At 32.2% G+C, this 24403-nt stretch overlaps 2 protein-coding genes across 4 annotated transcripts; one reads left to right on the top strand and one right to left on the bottom strand.

Moving 5' to 3' along the window:
- The first annotated feature begins 31 nt into the window (after positions 1-31).
- Positions 32-13798, top strand: LOC137933716 (armadillo-like helical domain-containing protein 3). The gene is made up of 13 exons (XM_068777743.1): positions 32-502; positions 1480-1634; positions 3115-3282; positions 3767-3878; positions 4659-4829; positions 5281-5422; positions 5826-5905; positions 6498-6630; positions 7705-7789; positions 8047-8279; positions 9943-10069; positions 11538-11674; positions 12257-13798. Exons 1-13 carry the CDS (start codon positions 234-236, stop codon positions 12464-12466), a joined length of 2022 nt encoding a protein of 673 aa, XP_068633844.1. The 5' UTR covers positions 32-233; the 3' UTR covers positions 12467-13798.
- A 3132-nt stretch (positions 13799-16930) lies between these two features.
- Positions 16931-23976, bottom strand: LOC137933860 (coiled-coil domain-containing protein 149). 3 transcript variants are annotated; one of them, XM_068777935.1, is made up of 7 exons: positions 23844-23976; positions 21744-21983; positions 20729-20893; positions 19731-20006; positions 18945-19023; positions 18721-18859; positions 16931-17461 (listed from the first exon to the last, which is right to left on the bottom strand). In XM_068777935.1, exons 1-7 carry the CDS (start codon positions 23901-23903, stop codon positions 17098-17100), a joined length of 1323 nt encoding a protein of 440 aa, XP_068634036.1. In that variant the 5' UTR covers positions 23904-23976; the 3' UTR covers positions 16931-17097. The 3 variants fall into 3 exon arrangements, with proteins under 3 accessions (XP_068634036.1, XP_068634035.1, XP_068634037.1); XM_068777934.1 differs by having other exon boundaries at positions 20717-20893; XM_068777936.1 differs by lacking the exon at positions 23844-23976 and adding an exon at positions 22133-22177 and having other exon boundaries at positions 20717-20893.
- Positions 23977-24403: the final 427 nt, after the last annotated feature.

The raw sequence follows: 24403 nt of genomic DNA on the forward strand, positions 1-24403 counted from the left end.
AAGAACAAAATATTAAAATCCGGCTGCGAAAGTTAATTTGAATCATTAAGCACCTAAATCTAAATAACATTTATCAATAATTTAGTATTAATTGTTTTAGTCGTGTAAGAAAATTAAATAATGTTTAAAGCTATACATTATTAAAGGAATATCTGTAACAATCTTTTCATGTTCGAAACCTAATAGGAAAAGTTAAAATACACGTAAAGTATTGATTGTTTGTATATTACGAAATGGCCACCAGGAAAAGAAGTGGTTCCGGGTCTAAAAGACACCCTAAAGAAAAGGTAGTTCAGATATATGAATCGTTTTTCAAAGGACAGGACTTGACGAGCGATAACTCTAGTTTTTGGGACGAATTTTTTCTCCTTAAACCAAAAATACCTCAGTTGAAAGCGGAAATACAAAAGCTTAGTGTTGAACAACTAAATAATATGAAAGATAATATAAATTTACTTGTGACACAATGCATAGAAATGTTGGGACAGGAACACCATATTAGGTAAATATACTTATTTTCAAATATACTTTAAGTAGGACTTAAATATATCCCTTGATCTTTATATTCTATATACATATATAAATGTATGAGTAAATTAACTTTTGAAAATCTACATGACAGCTACTTTATTCATATCTTATTATTTATCTTTTACATGCTTTACCCATTAAGTTTTATAATCCTCAAATGTATAGATTCATACCTCGTCATTGAATAAATATCAGGTAAAATATTGAATTTTCATTAGATTTGATCTATTACATAGAGTAGAATTTACAACTAAACTAAATCAATATCCACATTGTAAAACATACGTTTTCAATGTTATTTTTGTCTGTATTACAATTATAGATTAGTTTAATTATATCAGATCCATTATCTGATTTAGTATTTAGATTAATTTTTACCTGATGTTGTGCATTGGCTTTTATAAAGCATTTTCTGGCAAAAACTTGTGACATGAATTGGTAATGAGATGGATAGCTAGGCTTGCTTCTTCTGTGCAGACAGGTTCAAAAATTAGCTTCTTTTGGTAATTCATCTATTAGGAATTCATTAAAATTATTCCTTAAACTTCAGATGAAGGAAATTACAGCCACATCTAGCACCTTTCATAATATCCATTACTTGAAATATCACTTTTTGTAATCCCTACCCTTCCCTTTGACATACTAAGTTAGACTTTTGTGACTCTATTTGGAAATATATCACAAAGGCCAATTAGGCCATGAAGGCCTTAAAAGAGGCTTAAATAATTAATTCAAAAATTTTAATCTTTATATGGAATAATAAATGTTAATTTATTTAATAGAGAAAAGTAAAAAAAGGGTAATTAAAAAAGTCACCATAAATGTGTGATTAAATTTTTGGCCACCTACTGACATTACTTTTGCTTGAAACTAGAAGCAATAAGATATTTATAATTATTCATTATTATAAGACAGTTGTATAAAATAAATCTTTTTATTGCCTTCCAGACTTGTCTATGCTTTGCAAACACTTAGTGCACTTTTAACAAAAATATATCAAAGAACTGCACAAGACTCCAACATAAATATAAAACAGATTTTGCTTGGAAATGACAATAACAAGATGCAAAAACTTCTGGAGCATTGTAGTACACTCCTCTCAGGTAAGCTATTAAATAATCCCTCCAGGTTATTATTAAACAGATGAAAGACAAAGAAGTTTCCCTACAATAAAAAAGAGGTTATAATAATACAAGTAGTTCTATTATAAATATAGGTTGATTTGTTCTAGGTGTAAAAGCAATATGTGTTAAAGTATAGCCGATTTGCTAGCTTTTACACCTATTTTCAATCATTTTGTATAAAGTGAAAAGTATTATAATAGTTTAAAATCACACAAAAATATACTTCATCAATTTTATTTCTTTTGGGGTCTGGTAGACAAATAATTTTTAGGAATAAACTATCTGCACCAACATTTATTAAACAATAAATAATTTCCATATTTTGTAACCCATATTTTGAAAATGCTTGATCTTACTATATTACCATTACATTATTTAATGTTTCTTAAACCATGATTTTTGGATAGGATGTACAATTCATTACAATTGATTTTATCATCATAATGTCATGTGCCCACTACAAGCCATAGTTCTCCTTAAAGATAGCTATGACGACTGGTCTCATCATTAATTAATTGATAGTAAATGGGGTTATTCATTCACCCTTTTAAAGGTTATTTACCTATTTCTAGTCATCCTGTATAAACATATATGTGACAATCAGAAGCACTAAAATTGAAAATATATCAAGTTCAAGTGTAAGCAATTCAAAAAATTAAATGAAATGTTTTGAATTTGCATTTATAAACAAGAGGTGTAGGCTCGTTGTAGAAAGGACTTTGAGACAGATAACTAACTATGCTTGCTTGTACAAGTGATAAGACAAACTTCACCCTCCTATGCGCAGGTAAAAAATCGGAAAATGAACGCCAATTATTAATCTATCTAGAATTAAGAACAAAAGGTATTCCAAATAATTTTTAGTGTCCTGTCTTAGTGACAAATTTACTTTCAAAAGTATGTTAATATTTTTTACTGCCTATTGGAACTAAAGTACAGGAATAAAAATATATAAAAACAAATTATTTTTCATTTAAAAAAAGTTTTTAATTTTTATTTTTGGGGGGACTTAAAGGTTTCAGGCATTTTGGAATATTCATGGCAACATTATTGTTTTAGAGTTTTACCTCCAAAATCAAGGTTTTTAAAAGCCAAGGTTTTCATGCACATTTAAGAATCAACATAGATTACTGAAAAAATGTATCTTTGGATACATCCCTGGGTTTAGTTTGTAACACTTTAGGGAACAAATATATTTCAACAAAATTTAAATATTTAATATCCATAATGATTTCTGGGATGTACAAAAAAATTACTTTTGGATGACCCAAAGGTTTTTCCACTTGGTCTGGTCTAGGTGGACCGACAGAAATAGTCTTAGAAAATAGAAAGATATGGGCAGCACAAGACTGGCTATCGTTGCAATCTTTACAAATTGATTACTAGTTAGAATAAAACAAATGAACTATAGGTTTCTTTTATTTATAAATTTATAATTATTATACTATTTTTACTTCAGGTGATGTTCCGGAGAGCTTAAAATCAATGGTTTTGAAACTTCTTTTAGTAATTGCGACGGGTGTAGACAATTTAGACGACAATCCTCTAGCAGAATATCTTATGTTAAATTCTTTGTTTGAACCACTTATTCAACTTTTGTGCACTCCAACAGAAAGACAGCAGCATGGTAAGTGTACTTATTAAGGATGTAACAAATTCCTCTTTGTTATCTATGCAAAATACCAGCTAAACCTACAGTTTTAGTTTTACGCCTTTAGTTTAAAAGTAATGTAATGCTTGCAAACCTTACCTTAGCGAACTCCAATGGAACTGCCATTATAGGTTCTCTAATTATCATAAAATGCATTTCTATATCAGGATTCGTTTACGTCGGGACGTAAAATTACGTTACGTTACGTTACTTGCGAATTCAAACCCGTTGAGACGAGATACATTCGAATTCGAAGTCTGTTACAGATGTTGGAGGAATGCATAGTGTAACCTTCATCCCAAGTCTAGTTATATGTGAGCTCTAATGTTACTTAGTGTACTCTACTAGTAATTGTGACCAATTACTAGTAAAAATTATTAAATTAGTTGAGCGTATTGTAAAAGAATATATATTTGAACAAGTAAAAAAAATGTTGGTTAACTTTTATGTTATTTTACAGGTTATGATGTTGTATTATTGCTGATGTTTTTGGTTAATTACAAAAAGCAAGAATCGGCTAACCCATATGTTGTTAAACTATCCATCCTTGATGATGAATTAGCTTTAAATGGGTAAGTAAAATTTTAGAATAGGTACTGAACTGCAGGGAATTTTTATGGTTAATTGTTGCTTGTATGATTATTGAAGAATAGGATGATCAATTGATACATTTTGATCGTATAACCTGTTATGTAATAGTCATTGTTAGGCTATAGACACTCACTACAAGACATAGGCTTCCCCAAAAGACACTTGGGGGGGGGATACCATTATCTGAGGATGCTGCTGCTCCTCCTCAGGAAACTAGTTTGTGAGCAGTGGCAATCATATAAATATAATGAATGCATAAAATGGGAATTGTATAAGATTGTATTGTATTCCGGAAATTGAACTTATTAGCTATGTTCACATGTCTCAGTCCTCTCTCTACCACTGAGCTACCACTACGATTATGTAATATCCTTTATTATACTAGTATCACAATTTTTGATCTAATTACAAGTATTACTTTTATAAGGTTTACAAGATAAATGGACACATATTTTATAAGGGAACAGATGTAAAGTTAGTTTTGGTTTATTATGGAAAAAAAAATTACGTTTTATAAATAATACAACAAGTGGACATTTAACGACTGAAATGATGACGATAAATGGTGATAATGTCCAATTAGTAGTAAGTTTTATATTCTTTTCAAATTCCATGAATGAGAAGTCACATTTAAAAGTGACCAAAATTAGCTATAGGGATTTATCCGTTTACATAAGATTTATTATTTCTCATTACATTTAATTATTAGTTACGTTTTTATAAAATAGTAATGTTTCTTAATACATATATTATAATTTTAGGTATGGCCAAGTAATAACCGCAGCTTTAAATGAGTTTGTAATGTCTACATTTGGGGGCATGCAAGGCGGCGGCAACGGTGGTGGTTGGCTGTCTTCGTTAACTAGTATGGTGGGTGGGATATTTCTCACCAGCGATGACACACAACCGGTTATTAGGGGACAGAGAAACAGGTAGGAAGATTTTTCACCTAAATGGAATTACAATGATAATGGTTAAATTTCCTTAGACTTGCAATATTGCCAGTTACAGAGACACATTCTGTGTAATAATAATAAGCTGTAATGAATTTATAACAGTCATAAAATATTGTTTGCTAATTGTTTTACCAAAATTACTTCTGCTTACTGATGGAGTCAAATCTTGTTTCCTTTTAAAGTAATTCTTAGCTTATTTTGTTATTTGTTTCATACATTATGTGTTTTATATGATGTTTGTTCATTGATATTTATTAATAATTAGTTTTAAGGTTGCAGAACGCTTATGGCGTTTATACTGGAATTCTTTAATGTACCTTGTCTGTTGTTACATTACTTGTTTCAATGTTTTGGTAGGCGTCAGAGGGATATCGACTTGAGCTTTTAGCATTCCAGAACTAAATGTTTAACGTATACGATGTTGCAGTGGCGGTGAAGAAGGAATGCTTTTGGCATTATACGAAGCGGCCCATTTAAATCGTAACTTCATGACAACATTGGCACATTCTTCATCGGCAGAAGCTTCCTCAGCGCCACCTTCTCCGCCCGCTACATTGCCTCCTCATCAGGTATCACCGAGATTTTTATTCAATTAATATTCGGCGTGTCTTCGTCACAATTCTTTTGTTCTTAAGAAAATAAATTGAAATTCTTTACATTATTTGTAATAAATATTGATTGATTTATTATGTATGCCAATAGACGCCCTCGTAATCACCGGTGTTGCACTGCTTGCATCCAGCGACTTAGCCCGACCTTGATACTAACGTCAGCCCACCTAGTGGATGGCGTACCTACTATAAATATAAAACAATAAAAAATACTTGCCTTATATAAAGGTTTCTGTACTAAAATGGAACCCAGGATAGCCTGTTTTATACGAGGGTCATAAAATCGCATTCTAAGAGAATTGAATTATAGGTGTGGTTGGTGTATATCAAAACACATTTTAATTTTTTTCTTTAATTTCAGAGTCCGCCAAATGTAGCACAGATTCAAGCTCTTGATAATGACCAACCCACTAATTTGTTGGTAACTTTCTTTCAATATTGGTAAGTTGTTTGTTCTTATAATATTTTTGTTATCACTTTATTTTTTTATATTTTTGGTTATAATCAGAAGTAGTTTCATTGTAACATGTCTATTGTCATTCATTTTCAATTATCTTCTATTAAAATAAGTTAGTCACCGTTTTTTTTTTAATGATAAAAAGTAATGGGCATGACAATGGCTATAGGCTTTACCAGAAATAAACGATAAATCGAAATCGAGTCATTGGGAAGGTGTCTAACCTAATCACGTTCTAAAAATTACACACTTTTTTTTTCAAGTATCAACATTGAAAAGTACATTTTTTTCCAACACGATCGGTTAAAGGGATTTAACTCGAAAATTGCAGCATTTTGTCAAACCGTGTGTTTCAAAAGAAGATTACTCAAACAACAAATGAGGGATTGTTATGAAAATACATTAATCTTTGGAAAGACAAATATATAATATTTTAAAGATTTTCTATGGTTAGCCACTAAGCGGCTTGTAGTTGATTAATTTCGTTTACAGAATTTAATTATTTTTACGTAGTCGCCAAACAAAACGGTCTCTTACATCTTAAATATGTATTAATCATGTAATGTTATTTTTCAGTTCCATAGTAATGGCAGACATAAAGACCGAAGCAAGCATTAACAAATGTAGTCTTTGTTTTATAACTCTGACTTGCATAGTGGAGGAGCAATTCGCGAATTCGATAATGCACGACCAAAATCTCACTTTTGAGGTAATTATGAGAAATAAATTACATCTCAAAACTATTACGAGATAAAGGGATTTTAACAACTCTTACACTTTTTATCTTTACACACTTCTTTCCTATATAAATACACTACCTGTCCATTGCCTGCTTCGCGTGAATTGACAATTTTAAAAAAGCCAAAAAAATTCTGGCCGTGTTTCATACCAGTACCAATTATTGTTTGAAAATGCTTTATTTATTGAACGTCTAAATCATCCTTGTGGTTATAATTTTTTAAAATCATTATGGAACTCGGTGAAAGAAATATCACTTTAAATTTCTACAGGTTACTTATATTGGGTAATAAGATTGATATCAATACAATATTTGTGCTACAAAAGAGAGCTGTTTATGCAATCTTTAATATTAAGACATCCTCGTAAAACAAAATTTCGTGTGGCAAAAATTTTGACAGTACATAACTTTTGTCTTTGGATCGGATTGTCACTGCTACCGAAATGGCATATGCAGAATCCATTCGTTTGTGGTACATAGCCTTAATATGAAAGTCTACGGCAGTGTAACATGTTTATTTCGGGGCCTCATTGGCAAGCTTACAGTCGCTCAACAAGCCATGGTGAGGACTATGGGAGATTTCCTTACGAAATCAAATCAGTAATGATATCTGTAGAAGAACAAAAGTAACCAGTATAGGCCAGCGGATTAACACGTTAGCGCGTAGAATAGATGAACCCTTTAATGTTAAGCTTCAGGTATAAAGACCACATGCCGGCAACCTAGCATGTCAAACTCAAAAATTAGGTAGACTTTGATAAGATCGTCGGATATAGATAGAGGTAGTTACCAACCAGTCCTGTTGGAAATCTATGGCGTAGACCAATGATGTCCAAGTAGAAGACGTCATTTGCTCGTGAAATAAGATTAATTTCTAATGAATGACATCGCTGTGTTTTAAATTTCCGAAATTTCAGGGCTCAATTTAAAAGTACTTTGTATTAGCGTCATCGCTATTACGAAATACTTTCAAATTGTAATGTTTGTAAACACTTAAAAAGTTTTTCCTATGCTTAGACATTTCATAAAGACTATTTATTTCAGGTTCAACTTTACAGACTTCCGATGCGGCACAGGAAAATTGCTCCTGAAGGACCGCCGTCACAACCGCTTGCTTCAACATTAATAGGTAATATCCACATTGTTTCATTTTATACATAGTTGGAAAGACGACGCGATCGCTTCCAATCGATACCATTGGAAAACTGGGGGAAGCCTAAATCCAGTTGATGATGATACATTACTCAGTCTATTTATGGGTAACATTCAGTAGAATAATAGGTAGCAATATTAAATTTGTGTTCAAGTAAGGACACCGGGCTGACCACACGTTTTTTTTTCTCTTGAGTTTTTCAATAGAAAGTTTCTTGTTTTAACTTTTGCTAGATCTTCTGGTGGAGTTTATCATGTGCCATCTGCTGAAGAAGTTCCCAGGGGAACTGTACTCGTTGTGCGTGGGCGTGCTGCTGAGGCTGCTGAACTACCAGAAGCGAAGCCGCGTGCGGCTGGCACGCGACTGGTGCCCGCTGTGGACCGCCCTCATCACGCTGCTCAAGTTCCTTGTCACCAACGAGAACACCCTGTTGAAGAGGCATAACATATTCATAATGGCTCAACAGGTACTATTGTCGTAACAAGTACATTGTTTAAGTTTACAGGTCGTCAAAAAACATTATATGCAAGTGGTAACAGGCAGACCTTAAAGTTCTGAAATGGAGACTGGTAAGTGCAGCTTAGGACGACCACCTTAAGATTGTCAGAATTTCAGATTAGTCGAGCGGTTTAAAGCGCTGAGTTCAGTTTGCAATCCATTTCTGTGGGCGTAGGTTCAAATCCCACTTCTGACAAATACTTTTGAAGCTTTTCTTCATCCCTGCATTGATTCCGGCGATTAAAGAGGCCCCCTCCCCCCACCGGTTAGCGCTTGCTATTGAACTGAAGTGGAGGAGGAGTCTAAAGTACGGGCGGCGCAGAGGCATCTTGGAGTCAAAGATGGAGAGAAGGTTAGACCTTGGCAGGTTGCCGCAGATTACCTTCGAAGAAAGACCTAGCTCGCCCTTTCTCGTTTTCATAGAGCTGGTAACGAGAAATTAGTTATTTAAATACAGATAGCTCAAGCTCAAACAATTAGCTATACCATCATGCTGAATGCAATCTTTATGAGGAATAGATGACACGTAAAATAGAAAGCACGAAATTAAAAAAAGAAAACAAACTGTTAACGAGATTTAATATTTTATAACATTGATAATAAAAAAGTCGATCGATACGGAAGTTGTAGTAGTGTCAGGCTTTAAGTTTTTGGATTTGAGACCAGGAATCGGCAAGCGCAGCGTACGACGTCCACCCACGAATTGAAGAAACGACTTTGATAATTTCGTCGTAAAATTCTCGATACAGGCTGTTTCTAACTAGTGGTATTGCAACGCTATTAGGGTGGCATGTAATGATATATGCCTCACTTTTAAAGTGTAAGATTTTTGTTTAAAATAAATCATAACTGAAAAAGAAATATAAGGGTCCATATGTACCCAAAGGTTTTTAAATTCTCAGAATGATTAGTAATCAGCCTACCTATACTTATTTTTTCTAAGCAAATGTAGGGAGGTCAATAAAGTAAGGATTATTTATATTTAATCATAATCAGTGATCAGATGCATACTTCCCTTAAATTATTTGGCTAAGATATTAGGAAGGAATCCTAAATGAGATACCAATAGGCTATTAATACCAAATGTATTTTAGTGTCCCAACACACACTGTTTGACGTCTCGTCACTCTTTTAGTCTAATGCCGGAGTTTTTTTGATGCAAAATTGATGTGCATATTAAGCAAACCCTCCAGTTTTAAATAAATATGCATCAGATTTACCGATCTGTGAACAGTTTTTACATGAGATTGTTTGAGAATTTTTTCGTTTTGTTACAATGGTATTCCTATATAAAAATCTTCAATTTAATGTTTAATTCTTCGAAGAATTAAACATAATTAACAATTCGACAAAATACTGTGCTTTTACTGATTAAAACGAGATATACAGGACAATCGCTGTACTTTTATTTTATTACACATTGTTACCATTAATTACTAATCTAACCTTACGTAATAATATAAAGTTTAGTTTCGATGGTCAACTTTGATACGATGATTATTTTTATTTTAGTTCTACCGCCACTCAGTAAAACTGATTAATAATTTAGCATAACTCTTTGTATAAGTGTATTTGCTTAAATAAATAAATAATTTTTTTTTACATCTAATTACAAACAGTTCTCCTTGTAGGTTGTAAATATCTTCAATCTGTTCATAACATTCGGTGACACGTTCCTGCCGACGCCGACCTCCTATGACCAGCTGTATTACGAACTCATCCGAATGGAACATGTGTTTAACAACCTTCATCAAATGGGTAAGTACGCATTAAAATAATTTTTTAATGTGGTTCCAGTGTACACTGGACTTAATATTCGATAATGATAGGCCGTTCTTTGCGATACTGACGAGATTTATACTATTGTTGAATGGACTTGTTAAAACTTGAACCCAAACTTATTTGTTTTGGGCAATTAGATTAAGACACGTCTAGAACCCTTATAGCTTTAAGTTGAAAGATTTCATTACAGGACTCTTCGGGGCGATTTTTTTTTTCTGGTGGATTCAGCTCTTTTTCTACGGTTTTCCCAAAATTCGTCAAAATGTTAATTCACGAATTAATAGTTTTAGAAAAAAGGTGAGAATGAATTGTGTTGTGAAACAATTGAACAAACCAGAAATGTGCACGTCTGAAAAACCGTTGCGTACGGTGGCGGCACTATAATATATAATTACTATCCAATTGTAGTCTTCGCCCACGCCCAGCGTCCACACTCCGACCACTCAAAATTCCTTAAAACTGCTACACTCGGATCTCTACTGATGCGGCGATCAACGTAACTTCGATCTCCACAGTGACCTCAGCCACCCCCAACAGCGTAGAAATTCTGTCAGGCTCGCTTAAAGAAATACTTTGAATCAGCCTCGGCACACCCAAATCTATTCAACGCATTATGGTATGTTCTCCCTCCCTCTTACAATTCAAGAAAGAGGCGTCCTAAAGACATCCTTGCTGATCTCATCACAGGGTTTCCCCAATCCACTATCACACCACATCCTTCTCAGTTACTGCATTGCAAGCGCAGAACTCACATCAACAATACCACTTATGACACATCACACTCATACACGAGTTCGATGCACCAAACTCAAGCAGCAGTGTGATCTGTACACGGACCGCTTCGCTTCCGGAGGCAGCCGATGTATACTCACACGCGTGTAGTCTATCTTCGTGCGAAAATATTTGTTCAACTGGCGAAATTGAGCTGGTTTCATTTAGTTATGTTCGTTCGACCCTTCATTTCCGCTTCATTTCTTGCAGTTCCAAAGACGCTGCAAATGCCAACGGGCTAGCAGCATTAACATCTTTTTAAGATATTGTCCGCCTACATTGATAGGATAAGATAAATAACATTTCTGGATTTCACTATCAAAAGCAAATAAATTTAACTTTTTCCCCTTTCACTTATATTCTTCCCCTATTTTTTGTCACGTTAACGTGTCTCTCGTAGATCCTGCGATTCCTCTGCGTTAGATGGATATTATTAACCCGAGTTCAATAAATCCATCACTTTGATTGAAGTCGTGAAATTATATTACAATGCAACATTGTTGTCTCAATGGTACATTTCCAAGTTGCGTCACTCGTGGCAATTTCAAATACTGACTGAACTTAGTAATATTATTATAATGCTACTATAATTTATTATTACTCTTCCGTGGACCTTCGGAGTTTCGTCTGGACCACTTTAGGAAATATTCACAATATAAATGTTTGTTTAAAGCGTTGCGCTACTCGACCGGCGACGGCGAATTCAAGGCGGAGGCACTGCGCCTCGCGAATTGCCTCGTCAACGTGCGAGCTATCATACAGCACTTTCGGCCCAAGATCGACAACCTCTCCACACCCACCGAGGATCAGGTAATCTATAATCTTGTAATTCTTGGGAACCCCCAAAAAATAATAAATATTAAACACTTTTTAACACGGTCAATTAAACATGAATGCAGTAAAAATTTAGATTTTAGAGTCTGACAAAAAGCGGTATCCTCTATCAAAATCAGCACATTTGTTGTATGAATTTTTGTGTCGGTTGTGGTAAGGAAATATAAAGTTATTTGAACTAATACTTCCTGGATTTCTTATTAATATTAGATATGTTCATCAAAAAATTCTATTCTAATTTGTTTACTGTGAAAAAAGTTATTGTTTTTTACCTACTGTAAAACTTTACAATATTCAATTCTTAGTACATTCTCTCGTCGATACTAATTAAACAAAGATATTAATAATATTTTTTTAATAACAAAAAGTGATAGCTATACAATAAATGATAATGTAGTTTGACGTAAAATAAGACCAAAGTATTTAATCGTAGATTATCAATATTTTAACCACTGATCATTTTTAACATTATGTTACGTGATTTCCTGGTTTGAACTTAGTCACTGTCCGTTATTTTGTTATTATGTTTGACTTTTACCAGCAATATATGGTTTTAAGGTCCTAGAGGTGGTACGAAAGAACTACGATAGTCTAATACTGAAACTGCAAGAGGGCTTGGAGGCTTACGAGAGGTATTCAGAGAAGGACCACAGGACGCTGTTGACTAAGTTGGTGCGCTCGGCCATGGGAAGCGCGCGTGCCTACAGCGACGCGGCTGCTGATCATCATACTACAGCTCTGCTTTCCCACTACACCACTGTCACATAAATCTTCCACCGCTTGCAAATCCAAGCGCGATGCGCTATATTCACTTTACTAGGGTTTACAGTGCCCCGGGCAAGATAAAATATTTCGCCCTTTCATACAAGAAAATACTAATTTACTGCAAATCAAAATTATTAAAAAAGCAAAAAGTTCAAATTACACAATAAAATGTGTTAAAAAAAATATTAACTAAAATTTTGTACAATGCATCCAAATCTCTTTTTACACGAACTTATTGTACTAACAGGAATCGCTGAAAAAAAAATTTAAGAGCAATATCGACAGCGCTTACTGAAATGTATCTATACAGCAACAAAATATATTGGGAAATGCCACAACCACCATCGGTTTTTGTCCAGTGCGCAAAAGAGATGCACGATTGTTATCAAATAACGATGAATAGTTGCAAAATTGGGTTTTATTTGTATTTTTATTTTTTAAACATTGAGTTTTTTCACGGTACAATTTTTTTGGCAATAAAAAATTGTTTTCGTTTTAATACTAGTGCAAAATTGATTTCATTGTTGTACGATTTCTGAGCAAAAAAAAAGTTATTTCATCTTTACACCATTTTTTACAAGCCTTTTTAAGGAAAGTATATACCTTAAAAAAAAAGGGTTGTGTATTTATTTTCAAGTGATGCACCATGTGGGATAGCATAACGAGAGCATACTCGAAAAGTTAGGCTATTCTTAACATACGTGTGGCAGAAGAGTTTTTGTAATGCTATTTGTCAAAAATTAATTTATTTTTGTATTAATTTTCGCCCGGTCTATCCGGCGCTTCTTATACAATAAGCAATATTTACCATCAACTGTAAGTTTCTAGTTCGAACTCATATCAAGTTATCATTTACAAAGTTACTTTCCTAAGCATTAGTATAAAAAAAATATAGCTGAAAAAGTTTGACTAACAGTGAAGAATGTAAATAATGTTTGATTTCCGCAAGAGTAAACTATAATATATTTAGCGCTAGATTTAATGAAGCATTTATTCACAGCGCCATAATCATAAACTTTTAATAAAATTTGCTTTTTATGTACAATAAGTAGAACCGTCTTACTTTCGCAGCGTCCTCTGCGTACGATAATATTACACTTATCGCCAACTCGACTGCCGAGCGTGGCGATTATTGTGTATCGCCCATAAGTGTCTAGGCCTGTCTTGTAGTGGGCGTTTATGGGCTGAAACTATGATCATTAGCACCATATTTTTGTAAATGCGCAAAGGCAAAATATACGTCGTTTTTTGACCTTTAAAAGTGGCCGTGAAAATTTAATCATGAGATTATCATATTTTATTCCGACTCCGCAATTGACATCCATTATAATTATAATTCATATATTTTAAAATTATTTTTTATAAATATATATCTTGTAACTGTTGGTTTGTTTTTTCATTGTTCAATTTTAATTAGAAACTAAAAGATCAATTTAGATGTCGTGTCTGCAAATTATTTAATTATCTTGCTAGACTAGAAAAATATTGTATGTTAAACCAAATAAGAGTGACATTAAATTAATACGTGAATAGGATCCACATTATTTTGTTGAAGACATTTCATGTGGGCGTCAATAACATTACTTTGGAAATAAAAAATATTTGTGTATTTTTTGTTTAGTGTTATACTCGACATTCTTGCACACACTGCACTACTAATTATTGTGGTCATTCATAGTTTTAAATGCCTACACAATAGTTTGATTTAAAGCTAAAAATATATTTGTTTTTCCGTTTAAAAATGAAATACTTTATGTATTACGACATGTTTGAACATTAATGCTTTTGCAGAATGTGTATGGTCTAAACGAAGTTATAGAAAAGTAATTGATATCACTACTAGTCAGTTATTCCGCTTTTTTTAAAATAAACCGGTAATATATGTAAGAAAATATGAACCGTAACAATATGTAACGAAAGAAACCTATATTCGAATATCAATAATGAAGTTATTGTTGTGTTAAAAATTATTTAGCAACGCATTATTTTAAATTAGCTTATAAATATACTTTAGTATGCACTGGTTTAATATAATTAAAAATAAGTTCGAGTTGATTATTGGACATTCATTATTGTATTTAAAGAAATGTTATATTTTTCATTAAGTAAATAAAAATAATAAAGACTGAGATGATCGTAATATTTTTTAACTTTTTTTATTATTGTTAATTTTAATCTTATTAAATATAGATTTACTGCGATAGGGAATTACGTTAATACTTTGTATAACTTGGTATCTCAATTCGGGCTTCTTTGGCAAGCTCACAGCCGTTAAACGATCCATGGTGAGGATTTTTCTACAAGGCCAGGAATGAGGAGACCCGTAGACGAACGAAACTGACATAGCCCAGTGGATTGGTAAGTTAAAGTGACAGAGCGTAGAACAAATGGCCGCTGGTTTCTTAACACGTTCACGACGGAGCGTTAATCTCCGTTTCTCCGCGTGAGGCGGGACTGTCTTATCGCATTACGTTTCGTGGAGCGGGGCAATATCGTTGCGAGTTTAAATACGCTTATTGCGAAATCATAACAGTTCGAGGCTTCTAACGAGTTGTCGATTTATCTGATCAAATGTCATCACACTACAGTTGTCTTCGAAGAACACTTAAATGGTATAGAAAAGTTATGATCGAAATAGTATGCGGAACACGCCTAGTAAATGCACAAAAAAAAACAAACTTAAAATTTCGAGAACAAATTATCGATCATCTTTTAAACAAAGATCATCAGAGAAAAAGCTGAAATAGAAAAAAGAAATCCGTCAAGAAAACGTACACATTTTCTACAATCATAAAAGGGGCTGCCAGGAATACAAGAGAACGATGTAAAGAATGTTACAAACAGTTATCAAAAATACAAAATAGAATATATACCGCAAAAAAAGTAACGACAACACGACAAACAATATAAATAAATAATTGTAATTAATCTAAAACATTAAATGTGAATGTTTATAACACTCATTTTTTATATGAAATGTTCAGCAAAAATAAAATCTGTTTATTTTTTAACGACTAATTTTCTGAAAACGCGTGACCCACAAGTGGGTCAATATAAAATAAATATTAATAGTGGTACCAAAAATAAATAATATCATTACACCTTGAACAAGTAAAATTAAATTTACTTGTAATGAATATACGAACGAAAAAGATAAGCTCAACCTTGCCGGCATCCGACAAAAGTATTTTAAAACTGATAAAGAGAGATCGGATATTCAGACGATTATTCAAAGGTTGAATATTGGCGTTATGTAAAAACACTTTTCTATCAAAAACTTTTGAGATGAAAATAGGCGATTTAGATTACTAAATTCACTTGCACATTAGTGACACGGAAAGTTTTTAGAACTAGCCAAAAAATACTATAAAAATTTTTCACATACATTACGTAATTCTGAATATTTTTATATAGGCGTCAGCTTAAAAACCCTCTTTCAGCGCCATGAATTTAACACGAGTAGTTTCGTTCGATTTCTATGTTTTTTACCAATTTTCGACGCGGTCTCAGCAAAAAAATCATAAAAGACTTCGGTAAGCTTTAATTGCTCAAGCTCGATATTGATATACCAATTACCAACTAGTTTAATAGGTTCAAACATAATCGTACTAATCTTAACGGTGATCCCCGCATTACGGACATCCTTCAACAGCAACTTTTGAAACTAACCTCGAATTTGTGCAGCAAATGATGCATGAGTTTGACAAGATTATCCTACCAGGAGATTTTAACAAGCTGGCACTGTTAAAAGTCTAATTCATAATATTTTTCACAAATATATACGTGTTAGAAAACTTTATACTAGGTGTATACAACATAAATAACAGACACAAACAGACTGAAGCTCATAAATGCCGTAGCATCTATCAGTGTCGTGATACAATATAAGAATTCGGTGGTGGTGTCTCCACTGCAGCAGTTAACTTTGTCACTCATAATGAAGTGTCGTTCTATTATTATCGTGAAAGCAATAGACACACTTCACCGTGAATAATTCCTTTAGAAAAATGGTCTACAGCAGTTAAGAACTAAGAAGAACTAGCGAAAAAGATAATCTCCTCATTCTTTATTCACATGTACAATTTAGCAATTGTACCCGAAAACAACTAAAAACAATATCAGCTCAGTGGTAAACTAGCATTCATCATAGATGTCGGTGATATCTTGGAAAAGTTAGGACACAACGTCCACGCAATAGTTTCCTGAATTAGGAAGAATCAGAGAAGCCAGTCAAAGGGACTTTTTAAAAACAATAAATCGTTTATTAGCTGATAGGTCGTTTAACTTTTGATATTCTAAATACTTTCAATGCAAAATCAAAAATTCGTATCTGCCTCTAAACATTTATAGGTTTTGATAATCAGATAATTTTTTTTTTCCAATTAGACATAACAAGTTAATTAAATAAAAAACGATTATGTAAAAAATGTAATAAATTTGTAAATAAAAAACCTAATATAATATAGAGACAATAACACGAAAAAACATAAACATAAAACATAAGCTATTTCTTTGTACCATAATTACACTAATGCAATTGTTGACTAGATACAATATAACATCTTTGGTATGTGTGAAAAGTGCCGTAAATCGAATTTGGTGTAAACTATACGATTTATTACGTGACAGTCGCGTCACTGTACAGGCTTTAAGTCAGCTAGAGCTTCTTTGACGAGCTCTTCTAATTCCACGGGTAACACCGTCTTGGTTATTTTTCTATCTCCACCACCATCTTCATAATTATTTTGAAAGTCAACAGTTAGGTTATCAAAATTTGTAGTAAGATCTTCATCACTATCCGAATATCTTATTTTTGACTCGGAACTTTCCATCCGATCAGCTGAAGTTTTTTCTTTTGCTTCATCAGATTTTACAGATGATGAGTCGGTTAGAAATTCATCCAAAAGCATTTGAGATGGGAATATCGGAATACACTTTTGACCATTGCACCAGCTTTCCAATGTTTTCTCTAATTCGTTTATTCTATTCGCTAATATCCTAAAATCATTAAATACTAATTATACAGCTCTTAAATACTATTACTGTAAAAATCAAAAGTATTTACACGATATTATAACAACATACTGTAAATATATTTTAATATATATTAATAAAGGAAGTTAAATAATACTTCGGACTATAGATGTAAGGCCGGTTTAAAACGAATTAAACCAATCGGTTTAAAACGAAAAAAAACGTTTAAAACCGAAAAAACCCATTTTTTTCGATTTTAAACGTTTAGTGTTGACGACTATGTTTTTCTTAAATATAAACACATTATCTATTCCAAGCGTAGACATTACCTAGCTAACTATTACCTAGTTAACTATATTGGTTATTTTGAAAAGATTTATCAATCAGTTTCATTCGGTTTAAAACCAAACTCACACACTTGCACTTCTCACGCGGAGAGACGTCAAGATGCAACGTTGCCAGCTCGCCTCCTCCACACCACACACACACATACATAGCGTGTTGCGTGCGGACATGTCAGTGTTGCCAGTATTGTAAAAAAATGTACAAATTTGGATTCGATATAAAGGTACTCGTACCAAATATGCCAAACATTACTAAATAACTAAAATGTAATGAGCTGTTATGAAATTAGATTATTAGGTACCCGACTTTTTCTTGAAAGTAATAAAAAACTGGCTAATCTTACACAGTCCACTCGATAACATGATGATCATACAGTCGAGAAAGTCATGAAAATTTATGAGGCGCCACTATCTTTGTAAAACTGACTGACATTTCTGTCCTAAAATTAAACATGGCAACATTTTATTTCTTTTCATGACTTTCTTGACAGACTGTGTGTGTGCATAGCAGTCGGCGGTGGCTTTCTGTCGGCAAACTCTTTGAACAGAAATTGAGGAGTGGACCTTTGAGTAGACCTTAACTACTTGAAAATAAAGGTCAAAACTCCTATCCACAATTTCTTTATGATTTAGGTACATATTTTAATCTATTGTATGTAATATTGTTTCTTTATAATTATAGTAATTTATATGTAATATACTTACCTACATAGGTATAAACTGCATAGGTAACTAACACAAGACCAAGTATTGTCGATAATGATGTGTAAAAACACTGTTCTTATATTTTAGTAGGCGAGTTTTAAACCGTTTAAAAAGATTTATTTGGGGTTTTAAACCGCCACTTTTGGTTTTAAACGTTTTAAATCGGCTTTTTTACATCTATACTTCGGACTATTGTAAAGAAATGAAACGGTTGCCATTGTTAAAAATACGTACTGGTTCGTTTTTCTCTGATGTTGCAAAGCAATAGATTTATCATTCAAAGCCTCAAACAGTCCCAAACATAATGATTTTAATTCTCCAGCCGAATTCCTTTTCAAACCTGTTTTTGACGTTAGGTCTAAATATTCTCTAACTGAAAATAAAAATATCAAGCATGTTATAACCATACTTGGGCAACCGCCATCATCAAAAAATAAATTACATAAAATAACAAATACCTTGTTTTTGTGTCATCACATCAGAAAATCCTCTTTTCAAATTAGTTGAATCACTTTTACTTCTGTTATCCAGCAAAGTCTGTCAAATTAAAAATAAGATATTGACGTAACAGAACATTTTGCAACAAGACCTAATGAAAAGGAAGTTACCTATTGATTCAAAGTTTATTAAACTTTATAAAAGTTTTTTTCTTCTATATTTATTATTATATTTATAGTTAATTATATCGCATAAACAATTACATTCTTAGAATCTGAATTAGAAAAGCACGTTAATGGATTATCCAAGATGGGTGAGAAAGGCGTTCGAATAACTAACCGCTTCATAGCAATGTTACGTAACTTTTTCTTTTCTGAACTGCATAATTTTGAAACCAGTTGCATGACCTTTAAAAGTTGTGAACAAAATATTTACTAGAAAACTATTATCCCGGATATGCCACTCGACTTTCTTCTATAGTGGTTCATCAAGAACCGCAATGACGCCAACAACGATTACCTAGCTAAAAACAACATTCGAGAAGAAATGTTCACTTTGGCACGATCGATGTGCGAGCGAGTTTTCATGAATCAGCTGTCTACGGTCGAAAAGTGAGCACATTTAAAAGGCACACGCCTCAAAACTGTTATTTAAAAAAAAAGATTTCCATTAGTGGTTTTCTATGGTTTATTAAAATACGCGCAACTTAATAGCCCATCCAGTAATTGCTGAAAATATTGTTTAATTATCAGAAGTAACAAATATAATTTAACAGATTTATTTCTATATATTATTCTGTTGAATACCTTATATTTAGTTAATGTTCGTTTAAGAATTTCTTTTTCCACTTGCAATTGCGTTATGCTTTCATGAAGATATTTATTTTCTGTAACTAGGGCGTCTATATCGACAATAGGCTTCGGGGGATCGTCTGAATCTCGCTCAACCTTTTGCTTCGTAGAAAGTACAAAACTTATTTGATGATTTAACCGATGGACTTTATTCTTGTAGTAGTCCCGATCCGCAATTAGCTCCTCCTTTTCGTCAAGCGTTGTCCGATAATCTAATTGAAGTTGTTGGTACTATAAACAGACAATTGATTAACCTTTCAAAGAAATAGATAGGCCAAATTATATTCAAATTACATTAACGTTGCACCACGTAAGCTGGGTGATGCTTTTAATATATTTTTAATTCATTCCAAAAAGACCCGAGTATGTAAGGTTATTTCAATAAATATAACAACTAAAATACCTATAACAAAAAATGTTATAACCATATGATAAGATTTTTAAAAATTCGATTTACTACATATTAAAATTAATTATTTTTTACTACCTGTCCCTGCACAAACTTTGAACTGCTAAAAGTTATTGACCCGTTTCATTCCAAAAAGTAAAAAATAAACTGAAGTAACATATTTCAAAGTGATCACTTTATAAATGATGATTGAAAAAAGATAAAAGTTTTAAAGGTTTTTGCTGATAAATTAGCTATAGAAGCATCAATCGTCCAAAGCTTTTACATTTACAATAAATCTCCTTGTATAATCGGGGAACTACTGCTATATTCAGAGGCGGGTTCGAATGCTGTATGCGCACATTTAAATTTAGTTATATATTACCATCACCAATACGGGCATTGAATTTAGTTAGTTCCATTACAATCATTACGGCGTATTCTACGAAAAAATATCCCAAAGACATATACGTGTCGTATACAAATACGTGCCGGACTTGTGGCTTTCGTATATAAAAACAAACGTAGTAAAAATTTAAAACGCAATAATTACTTTATTTTGTACTTTTTCGAGGTTTTGAACTAATTGTTCATAATCTTTTTGCGGCGAATTTTGTGCAACATTTTTATATCCTTGATTTTCTTCTAATAATGTTTCCTTTTGTAACTGTGTTCTTAACGCCAAAATATCACCTTTGGCTTCATCTAATTTACACTGTAACGTCTCAACCTGCAACGGCAAAAATTAATAAAAATCAAACAATAAATACTGTATAATACTGATTTCAAATTTGTAAATTAAAAATAATTACTCACTTCGGGCCTTATTGGCAAGCTCACCGTTACTCAAAGTGGTAAGGAGAAGGTTATGCTTGATTTCTCTACAGGATCGAATCAAAAATGAGGAAATCCGTGGACCAACGAAAGTAACTGGCATAGCCCACAGGATTGGCAAGTTAAAAATGTAGCGGGTAAGCCAGAAAAACACATGGCTGTTAAGGCCTTAAGGTTCTGGAGTGGAGGCTATGGATGGAATAAGTGCTAAAGGTCGTCAGACCTCCAACAGTAGACGTCCTACAGTTGATATGATGACGAAAATGACCTAATAACAACTGTTCAAAAAAATCAAGAGCGAAAATTCGGACTAAGGCAACAATTAAAATAACACGCAGGAATAAAAAATGATCAGATTTTGCACAAAGGAAAGTGAGAGATTAAGAGAAATTAATGTAAAATTCGTGTTAAAACTAATTATTATACAGACAGAACAGCCAGAAATTAGATATTTAGGTGCAAGAGTTACTTAATGTTATTATTTGGCCAAAAAATTATGGAGATGGCTTAAATTAGTAATATCAGGTACATTAACAAAATAAACTATTTTCAGATAATCTTCTAACAATACAAGCAGAAGTAATCTCATTAGAATCCTGTTATTTTTTTTTTTTGGTACAAAAACTCTATTTAGAATAAGGCAAGATTTTCAATGCTTGACTCAACTTTGAGAAAGGAATTATGCATCTGCATATTAGATCTTTTGTTAATGACTTTTAAAGTAATTAATAAGCATTTGTTAGTACCTCCAATTTCAACATATTATTATCATCTCTGGTTTTAGCAAGTATTTCACCACCACTTATAGTATTATTTGGTATGAACCTGTAGTTATCTTGGACGTAAACGGACATGTTCTTCTTACACTGCAGTTGCTCAACTAATATTCTGTATCTATCGCGGTCCATACTACATTTATCGAGTTCTTTGCTCATAATAGCTAAAGCATCTATTTTACTTTGTAATTTACTTTTAAGCACTGAATTCTGAAACAAACATATATGTTTAAATAACCACAAATGTTTTAAAAATAACTATTGCAGTATCTTACAGTTTTTATTTACCATAAAACCTTGCAAGACAACAATTTACAATATTCTATACATATTATGATATAGTTTTTTACAATACTCACAACCATAAGATTATGAGGCTTACATATAAACTACTACAATATACATAAAGAAGATCAGAGAACTTTGATGAGTGGCCTTTTATCTAACATTAATGGTATGCCAGCCGCGCTCGACATTTCTCTGTGGGATGGTCTCTGTTTCTGCAACCAAGCGAAAAGGGAATCTTCCTTTCCATGCGGCCATTTAAGAAATGATTACTCAAGTACCTATTCCTCCTACAACTCCCTCTCTTTTCTGAAATAAATACCTACACATTTGACAACATAAAAAATTCCTTTATAGGCTAGGCAACATTAATTTTACTGGCAGATTTGGAAAGCCCATAATAACACCACATAGTTACACAACATATCATTTACTTCTGTGGATATATTATATATTGTCTATTAGACAATCACAGTTCATTTTAATATTTATCACAATAAAAATTATAGTCAATACTTGCAAAGTTCTATTTCACAAATATTGTTTTGTAATAATAATTTTAGTAGAATGTGCTAAAGAAAATTCTCTCTGTGTATAGAAATTTATTTAGAATCATTATTGTAGTAGAATGTGTGAAACAAAATTCTCTCTTTGTACAGAAAATTATTTATAATCATTAATTTAGTAAGAAGTAGAAAGCAAAATTCTATATTCATAAAAAAATATTTGCAATTATTATCTTAGTACAATATTCTGAACAAAATTCTCTGCATATAATGAAAATCATGTTGATGTTGTAAATAATATTAAACATCACAGGAAATCAAATGTTTTGAACATCTTACCTATACATGTTTTAAAACTTATGTATTATGGTTAAACAAATTGTGGGTACTTTGAATTTTTACTTATTTGGTAATATACCAAACTAATATAAACTAATAATAAATATATGGATTAATTAGATTAATCCATATAAAACAGTTCTTAGCAAACTAACTAGATGATTACATCACTTTATACAGCATAAAGATTTGAAGAAAATAACACAAACTCCAAAATTTATTCTAACAATTCAACACCTCATCCCTTAGACATTCACTGTAAGTTATAGGCCACCCTCAAAGATATCTATGGGGAATATAACTTAATCACCATGCTTGGCAGGCGGGTTAACATCCCAGTATGGTACTATGGTGGTATGAAAGTTTTAATCCCCTACTGCTAAGCTACAACTACTCTTCTTACAATTAAGGAAATAATAATGCCACATATTGCAGACATAAAACCTTCAGTGACAGAGAAGATCAAATCTAAATTAAATTTGTAATGTTAAAAGTTAAAGTACAACGAAAGTAAGTTGAATTATTAAATAATTTCGATTAAACAACTATTGTGAGATTTTAGTTTAATTGTATGATTTTCTTACTAATGTGGATGGATTGGTATGGCGTAATATATTCCAGATACCATTGTTTTATAGTAAAATAAAGATATGATATTGCAATTGAGACCTATCTAGCTGTAAGCCAAGGATCACCGCTTTATAAAGTGCAATGGTTTCACCAGATTTTATAAACATTATAACATGTGTCACATTAAGTTCACTAATAATGGTGTTTTAAAAAATAACTGAAATACTATCTGGCGCAAAAATGTTAGATATTATAAGATGAATACTATTTAAATAAATTAAATTTATAATTCTTGCCACACCACTGTACTTTATATAAATTGCAATAAAATCAAATATTTTTTATTAAGTACAACTTAAAAAATATTTACCTCCAGAACATAATCATCTAGTTGTTGATCTTGAAATTGCACTTTAGATTTTGCAAACATTTTTAAGGAATGAACTTTTAGAACAATTCTATATATATTTACAATTAATAACACATTACAGTTATCATTAAGAGGAAGAAATTATTGATTTTCAGTAGTCAACAAAAACAAGAAAAATAATTTGTGTTTCATAATATTCATATATTAAAATATTATAAATTATTGAAAACAAAAAACAAAAACTAGTGTTTTAGGACTGAACGTTGACAATGACTGTTGACACAATCGAGCATAGACAGCAAAATATATTTCCTTTATTAAAAGTCAGGCAATGCTATTAAATAGCAAAATAATATTATTAGTAATGTTTTATTGCTTTAAGAATTTTCTACTATTTTTAAATTTCTAGCCTTAAACAATATAATATGCTCAAAACTTATCTGTTTCTAAAATCTGTCGTTTTCGCGGTGCGGGCGGATTCTCTTGCGTTATATGTTGATTATAACTGTTTACACTACGACTTGGCGTGTTTTGAACTTATGTAAAACTTAAAAAAACCA

The sequence above is a fragment of the Battus philenor genome, unplaced genomic scaffold (genome assembly GCF_028537555.1).
Source record: "Battus philenor isolate CCGP_79_NKW_IND1 unplaced genomic scaffold, ilBatPhil1.0.hap1 SCAF_14, whole genome shotgun sequence".
NCBI classification, from domain to species: domain Eukaryota; kingdom Metazoa; phylum Arthropoda; class Insecta; order Lepidoptera; family Papilionidae; genus Battus; species Battus philenor.